Source organism: Gekko japonicus, unplaced genomic scaffold (genome assembly GCF_001447785.1).
Source record: "Gekko japonicus isolate JY-2015 unplaced genomic scaffold, Gekko_japonicus_V1.1 scaffold1294, whole genome shotgun sequence".
Classification (NCBI taxonomy): Eukaryota; Metazoa; Chordata; class Lepidosauria; order Squamata; family Gekkonidae; genus Gekko; species Gekko japonicus.
Window position 1 is genome coordinate 199245 of NW_015176490.1, and position 8510 is coordinate 207754.

Consider the following 8510-nt stretch of genomic DNA (forward strand, 5'->3'; position numbering starts at 1 on the left):
TTCCAGGGAAACAATATGTAAGATCCAGGATTGACTACTAGGAGATTTTAATGAGCAATGATCAAACTTACAGAAATAGCAGGCTACACTCCCATCCACAGGGTCTTGAGCACACACACACACACAGAGCAGAACTTAGCCAGAATTTATGTATTTTATTTTATGTAATTTAGTTATAATATTGTAAGCTCCTTTGAGGTTCGTATGGAAGAAAGGTGGATAATAAATGTTTTAAAGGAATAAAGGTAAGTATAATTCCTGTGCAGTCAGGCTTCAAGTAGGACCCAAGGCAGAGAGCACAAACCACTGAAAAATGTATGCCATTGTAATAATGGAAACAACAAACTGGAGAATTTTAGGAGCCAGCTGACATTGGGAATCTGCACATATGGCCAAGAACAATGGAGGAATATTTCACGGTTTGTAAACTCTCCCTGCAGAGAACACAGCAAAGACAGTCTTTAAACAGAACACACTGCTCAGAAGTCAGACTTACCATCTCTGTATGAACTTTCAAGTGTGCCTGCAGCTTGTATTTATCTGGGGTGGAATAATCGCAGTCCTCGGTGGGACACTTCAGCAAAATGTTACTGTGCTTCTGGACTACGTGTCTTTTAAGGCAGTTTTTGGTGATGGAAGAATAGTTGCATTGAGAGCAGAAGCCAGGCTTAGAATCCTGTTTAGTAAGGATGGGGTGACACTAACTGATTAAACTGCTTAGCATGGAGGTGTATGTCACAGGGAACTAGTTAGTATTTAATCACTATTCTTTGTGCAAGAACCTTCCATCCACCATTAAGTCACTTTTTGGGGAAAACCTGGAAATGCTAAAGGGTACCTCTAGGAATTGCCAGAAACTCTATTGTGGAACCATAGAGTTTCGGAAATTCCTAGAGCGACCTTCTGTCACTTCCGGGTTTTCCCATCAAGTGACGTAATGTTATACACGACTCTGCCTCCCACCCCACACAACTGCTTGGAGCAGCAGAAAGTAAAGGGAGCTGGAGGCAAGGGATCCTCTGCCCAAATTAGAGGACTGGCAAGCTAAGGTTGTGTGATAAGACTCAACCCTAATAATGTTCCTGATCACCTGTTCTCTGATTGGAGCTTTGCAACAAAGGCAGGCCTCTGGTTGCTGCTGTCCCAGAACAGACCTCCCTGCCTTGGTTCGAAGAACATGCAACTGACGTTGCAGAAACAGGGTCTCCTGTAAGCAGGCAATGTTCCCCCCTCCCTTTACTAACAGGGATCCTAAACCAGGGTTTAAGCCAGGCTTAGAATCCTGTTTAGTAAGGATGGAATCCTGTTTAGTAAAGATGGGGTGACACTAACTGATTAAACTGCTTAGCTTGGAGGTGTATGTCACAGGGAACTAGTTCGTATTTAATCACAATTCTTTGTGCAAGAACTTTGCATCCACCATTAAGTCACTTTTTGGAGAAAACCTGGAAATGCTAAAGGGTACCTCTAGGAATTGCCAGAAACTCTATTGTGGAACCATAGAGTTTCGGCAATTACTAGAGCGACCTTCTGTCCCTTCCGGGTTTTCCCATCAAGTGACGTAATGTTATACACGACTCTGCCTCCCACCCCACACAACTGCTTGGAGCAGCAGAAAGTAAAGGGAGCTGGAGGCAAGGGATCCTCTGCCCAAATTAGAGGACTGGCAAGCTAAGGTTGTGTGATAAGACTCAACCCTAATAATGTTCCTGATCACCTGTTCTCTGATTGGAGCTTTGCAACAAAGGCAGGCCTCTGGTTGCTGCTGTCCCAGAACAGACCTCCCTGCCTTGGTTCGAAGAACATGCAACTGACGTTGCAGAAACAGGGTCTCCTGTAAGCAGGCAAGAAGGTAGCTTTCACAAGTAGGGCCTAAGGGACAATACTCGCTTCACGCCTTTCAGAGCGTATAGAAATCAAGGAGTGGAGAACAATTATTTCGGATATATGCTCGGCCCCTGCAAATGCAGCTAGAAAGCGCCTCTCCCGTGCCACAGCCTTAATTGATATTTCCTAAAAGAGAGCAATCTTAACGGGGCACAGTTTAACATGTGATCCTTTAACAAACGCGTTCCTGATGAAAAATCTTTCTGAAAGGCATTTCGCTAATTGAATCGCTCTTAATGGACATGGTCCCGATGAAATGCAATTTTCAGGAAGCACTTAAATCAGGAGGCGTCGCTAGCAGAGCCGGTGACCCCAGATCATTGCCTAGGGCAACACGGGGGAAGACGGCGGCAGTCATGCTACCGCCGCCGAGGGAGGAGGCAAGCGAGGAGGCCAGCAGACTTGAGATTCATCGTGAGATAGGAACGGGTATGCAGAATAGCGGCATACTGGGCTGACTGCTATGATGAAAGGGTGTGGGCAAAATGGGGGGTGGCGGTTCGGAGGGAGAGAAGAGAGGGTACATACCTGTTACCCTAAGTGGTTGTGAGAGTCTCCCGAGTAAGTTGGGGGATTAGCCAGGAAACTGAAACAATGCGAGAGGGGGTAATCAAGTAGGCTCTCCACCTATGTTTACGGGGATTTTTCCCCTCAGCAGAACTCTCAAAATGAACCAGGAAGGTGGGGGAATGGGTTAGTTTTACTGTCTCCTCTGAGGAATTAATCTTTGACACGGATGGATTTAGAGAGGGAAGGGAACTGCCAAAAACCAGACCCTTCCAACTTTAGGATAAGTTTTTTCAGACAGGCCTCTGGTCAATATCTGATGGCATACATTCCATGTGATTGTAGGACCTATTTTGAACCTATTTGCAGACCAGTGAACAGTCTTGAATGAGTGACCCTGTGAGATGCTAAGAGAAGGAAGGTTGCTTGTGTTGCCTGTTTATTCACGGGGCTCTTTTTGTAGCAGGAACTCCTTTGCATATTAGGCGACACACCCCTAATGTAGCCAGTCCTCCAAGAGCTTACAGTAGCCCCTGTAAGAAGAGCTCTGTAAGCTCTTGGAGGATTGGCTACATTAGGGGGGTGTTGCCTGATATGCAAAGGAATTCCTGCTACAAAAAGAGCCCTGGACCAGGCTTGTCCTTCGAAGGGAGGAGGGGTCCGGGCATAACACACCTCACACTGAAAAGAAAGAACCTAAGGGGGGCAGTCCTTATGACTATGCAGATATGCATGAAAAGAGGCAATGGGGAAGCATACAACACAGACATACACTCTGAAAGCTCAGGGCTCAATTCCTGGCTCCTCCCACCAAAAACAGGGTGGGGAAAGTCCACCATCTGCAAGCGACTGCCCGTCAAGACTAAGCGGATGAAGTTACTGCATTGGTGCTGCCGCAGAGAGGGCTGCTGAGTACTAAAGAGATCCTGTGGTCAGAGGGGAAAAACTGGAGTGGTTTGCCAAGACATTCCTCCAAGACACTTCTCCGCATGGTATTTCTGTGCTCTTTCCTCTTGCAGACCAATGTATAGATTCCACCATTTGTAGACACTCAAAGGGGACGGAGAGTGGATATGAACACTGGGACTTTCCAGGAACTCAACATCTGCCACCACTGCTGGATCCGGTGAATCTCCAGTGTGGTTTCCCTAGCTCTTTTCCTTGCTCTGGCTCCTCCCGTGATTTATTTATTTTTTAAATTTATACCCAGCCCTCCCCGAAGGCTCAGGGCGGCTAACAAGATGGCATGAATAACAGCACAAGAAGAGCCCTGCTGGATCAGACCAGTGGTCCAGCTAGCCCTTCATGACTGTTTCACACAGTGGCCAAGTGGTTACTCTGAAGGGCCAATGAACAGGGCACAGAGGCCAAGACCTCCCCCACTCCAGCGTTGCCTTCCATCACTGGTATTCAAAAGTTCACAGTCTCCGAATATGGCAGTTCTATTGATGGACATATCTTCTGTGAATCCATCTAATCCCCTTAAACCCATCTACATTCATGGCCATCACTACCTCCATGGGTAGTGAACGCCACAATTTCATCACTCGTTAAGTAAAGGTTTTTGTCTGTCCTGAACCTGTTGGCCATCAACAGGTGCCTTTGAGGTCTAATATCACGGGAGGAGAAATAAGGTTGGGTTTTATATCCCGCTTTTCTCCACCCTAGGGAGTCTCAAAGCGGCTTACAATCACATTCCCTTCCCCGCCCCAAAACAGGCACCTTGTGAGGTAGGTGGGGCTGAGAGAGCTCTGAGAGAACTGAGAGTGGCCCAAGGTCACCCAGTAGGCTTTGTATGGACGAGTGTCAGCTACGCAGCCATGAGTGTGGTGTATGGTTCTAATTGATGTGCATTCCTTCCCATGCGCTTAATTGCATCTTTCCTGTAACGCTTCTCTCTCAAGGCCACTGGAGGAGTTGGTGTGTCTAGCTATCGTGGGAAGCTTCCTACGTTCCCACCTTCTGCAGCCGTTAGCAATCCGCCAAATGCCCGCGCTAATTGGGTACTATGTGGGCGGGGTGCATACGAAAGCCCTATATCCTATTATGCGCACAGGTAACCCGCCATTCCTAACAGTGTTCATGTTACTGCATCTATAGCTTTTCAATAAAAGTAAAACCTTCCTAGAAGCGTGTACTTCGTTGTCTTGCTGTGGATCCTGACAACGAGGAGTGAGGAAATCAAACACAGTTCTCCAGATTAGAGTCTGCCACACTTAACCACTAAACCATACTGGTTCTCTCATGATTTCTCTACCCAGGAAGACGTTTTCTCTACCCAGAGCCCCATATGGTTGGCCCTAGGAAGAGCAAAGTCTAGAATTCTGGGCAGTTTCTATTGCCCCCCCCCCCAGTTATGCATATCCCTTACCACAGTATTCACATTCCAAGTCTCCGTAGACCTTCCTGATCTTCTCGCACAAGGTCGTGTTCATTTGTCTTTTCTGCAAACTGTCCAGAATCTGCATAAAAGCTGCAGCCCCAGTTCGATGATCTGAAGATGGTGTGAGAGAATCAGCATTCTCACCGGTGGCAGCGTTCGATTCCAGAAGAGGAAGTGGGGTTGAGGGGTCCACCTTTTCCGTTGCTGACGTGTTATCTCCCTGCTCCAGAGGGCCAGAAGATTGGCCATTTTCCAAAGGATCAGGCGTGCACTGGGGATCTTGGGTATCCCTGTCAACACTGGAGCTTTCATCTCCAGGGAGCTGAATCACTTCACCCTCTCCATCTATCGAGCGATCACGAGAGGGTTCCTCTTCCTTTCCAAGAGACGACTTTTCTTCTTCTGAAGAACCTCTCAGAAGAAAGACACCTGAATCACTTTGTGGGCACCCATCTTGGGATTCTGATTGGGTTGATGGCTGGCAAAGAGGATCTACAGCACTTGGAACTGGAAGCTCTGAAGGAGCGGCAGCTAAATTGTCCCCCGAGCTATCACGATGGCTATCTGATTCACCGGCGCAAACAGTTTTCTTCGGTATACAAAGGGCCTTGGAGTTTAAGAGCGAGAGTTCTGCGGCTGTCTGAGACAACTGTTCACCAAGGGCTTCCTGCTGGATATCCCCACCTGGTTCCAGCAAGCAAAAGCTCTGATTGATGGAACTGTTAAAAACGGATGACTCCGGCAAATCCCCGTGCGCTTCTTTGATGTGCAAGCGGAGCCGGATGGAGCTGACAAATTTCTTGGAGCACTCGGAACAGACGTACACAAAGGGATGCTTCCGGACGTGAAGCTCCAGCGCCTGGTACTTGGTGGCTCCATGGCCGCACAGCTCGCAAGCGAAAGGCCTCTCGTCTCCATGGACGAGCATGTGCCTGTCACGATCCAGTTCGTTTTTGAACTTGCGCTCGCAGATGTGGCAGTCGTACAGCAGCTGCCTCTTGCCTTCGCGGGTCATCAAGCGGAGCTCGTCAAACACATCCTTCACTTTTTTGTCCAGCAAATCGTGGGCTTCCTTGATATGCTTGATCAGATTCTTGACGTCCGAGTACTTCTTCTTGCAGAAGCGGCAGTGCTGCTTGATCTTCTTGTGGACTCTCTCCACGTGGACCTTCAGGTGGCCTTTGCTCAGGCAAGTGAAAGGGCAGTCGTCGCAGCCAAATTTCTCCCCCGTGTGCTTCCGCAGGTGGACGTTCAGGTTGGCTTTGATGGTACTCGCATAGCTGCAGAACGAGCACTTGTATGGCTTCTCGTTGGTGTGGATCCTCAAGTGGGCCTGAAGGGAGTGCTTGAATTTGAACACTTTGTTGCAGTATTCACATGTAAAAATCTTTAACTGAGTTGCTCCTAGCCTAAAAGGGGGGGGGGACAGAATCAAGACGTAAATCTTTGATGCTACTAAGGCAGGCAGGCACTAGCCCATGGGTCCCCAACATGGTGCCCACGACACTCCCCAGCACCTTTTCTGGCACGCACCAAGTGTTTTTAGAAAGTGGGCAGTGCCACGTGTGGCCACTGGAAATCTGATTGGCAGTGCAGCAAGGTTCCCTCTAAGCTGAGTTAGTGTGAGCCCACTCGCAGATTTTAAGCCTCCAGCTCACACGTTTTTGTCTTCGCTCAGGAAGGAGGGCTCCAGAGCAAATTAATTTATGCACTAGCCAAACTCCTCGCTCACAACTTTAATGCCTGTAGCTCACAAAGTAGCATTTTTGCTCACAGGACTCCACAGCTTAGCGGGAGCATTGCAATGCAGGGGTTTTTTTTGGAAAAAATTGCATTAGCAGCAGCTGCTGCCACCAGTGTTCCCTCTAAGCTGAGTGAGTGTGAGCTAGCTCACAGCTTTTTAGCCTCCGGCTCACACATTTTTGTCTTGGCTCAGGAAGGGTGGCTCCAGAGCAAACGAATGTATGCAGTAGCCAAATCACTCGCTCACAACTTTAAGGCCAGTAGCTTACAAAGTAGAATACTTGCTCACAAGACTCCATGGCTTAGAGGGAGCATTGGCCACCACCGTACACGGATCTTCACTTGTGTGACTGAAGGTAAGCTAAGGCAACCATTTAGTGGCTGCTCCACCTCCGGTGGTGGCCATTTTGTGGCTCTTACCTTCACAAAGCAACCATTCTGTGACGCTGCGAAGGCAAACTTTTTTTGGCTCTACCTCCTGGGGCAGCCATTTTGTGGCTGCGCTATCATGCTGTGCCGGAATTCCAAAGGTGCTTGCAGGCTCAAAAAGGTTGAGGACCCCTACGCTAGCAGATTAATTGTGACACCATAGCTTGCTCTGGTTGTACAAATGCCCACCCCTTGCCAATCTCCACTGGAACCAGGCTTCCCTATCTCCAGATCAATGGGAAAGGGGGGGAGGAGGAGTCACTTTCCTCCCAGTGTGATCCTCTACCTGGTATTTACAGTCTTCCACTATGTATATTACAAGCTGCCTCACAACACAATAAACTGAACGTGATAAAAGAACAGTGAAACATTACTAAAAACAGAAACACCAGGGTAAACGATAACAACAAACACTGTGATTAATGATCATAAATATTCTAAACCAACACAGAATCAAACCTTCTCAAAACCTTAATGGCTCAAAGGTGGCATTGGTATAAAACTGTGGCAACCAAAAATTTCATTTTTGAGAGTTCCCCGACTGTCCACCTGGGCCTGGAAACCTGCAGGAGAGTTGGCGGTGGCAGCATTCCAGGAGAAAAAGGCCTCATCTACTTACAGAAAGTTCTTACCACAGAGGTTTCTAGTTCCTAGAGCTACCCTTTGTAACTTCCAGGTGGCTCTAGAAATCGCCAGGAACTCTATGGTAAGAACTTCCTGTATGTATACAAGGTCTTCTTTTTCTTATTCATTTTCTCTTGCTATTTCCAGTGGCAGAAGACCTACTGTGGGCTTGGCAGCCCTACTGGAAATCTTAGATCTTAGATCCAGTTCATGGATGACAATGGGCCAGTCACTGTCTTTCAGCCTAACCTACCATTATAGGGTAGTATTTTGAGTATAAAATGGAGAAAAAGAGAATGATGTTTGCTGCCCTGCCCTCTTTAAAGGAAGGGTAGATAAAAGTGTGATAAGCAGATAGACTAAGTAGCATGTCCCAACTGCAGTCCAGTCAGTAATCTGGCACAGGGCTACAGTGGAAATTGTGAGCAGCTGCCTCAACAGTGCTTCACTCAATAAAAGTCCTTGTTGGGTTTGACCATGAGCAGCTTGCTGCAGAGTAGCAGATGTGCCAAGAAGGCCCGAGGAAATGGCTAAATCCAGGGATTATTTTAGGCCCCGATCTAATGCCATTGATGATTGGCTGGGAATCCTACATGATCCTTCCTGGGTCAGCTAAATCCGAATTCTGAACATCCTTGCTGATGCTGCTGGATGAAGACTGGCTTGCTCCCTTCTCCTCTTGTCCTGAACTCCCTTCCTCCTGCTTGCTTACTTTTTATCCTCTACCTGCAGGCTAGATCTCACACGCATACAGCTGCCTTATACTCAATCAGACTGTTGGTCCATTAAGGTTGGTGCTGTCTATTAGACTGGCAGTGGCTTTCCAGGGTTTCAGGGAGAGATCCTACCAAATGATCATAAGAACATAAAAAGGTAAAGGTAAAGGTTCCCTCGCTCGAAAGCCAGTCGAATCCGCCTCTAGGGTTGCGGGGCTCGT

General features: G+C 47.8%; 1 protein-coding gene across 1 annotated transcript in view; it reads right to left on the bottom strand.

Moving 5' to 3' along the window:
• The window catches only part of ZFAT (zinc finger and AT-hook domain containing), a 173253-nt gene that overhangs the window by 92934 nt on the left and 71809 nt on the right, over positions 1 to 8510 (bottom strand). Inside the window, 3 exon segments of the mRNA XM_015427248.1 lie at positions 497 to 676; positions 3275 to 3444; positions 4766 to 6186. Coding sequence (XP_015282734.1) covers positions 497 to 676; positions 3275 to 3444; positions 4766 to 6186 — 1771 coding nt within the window.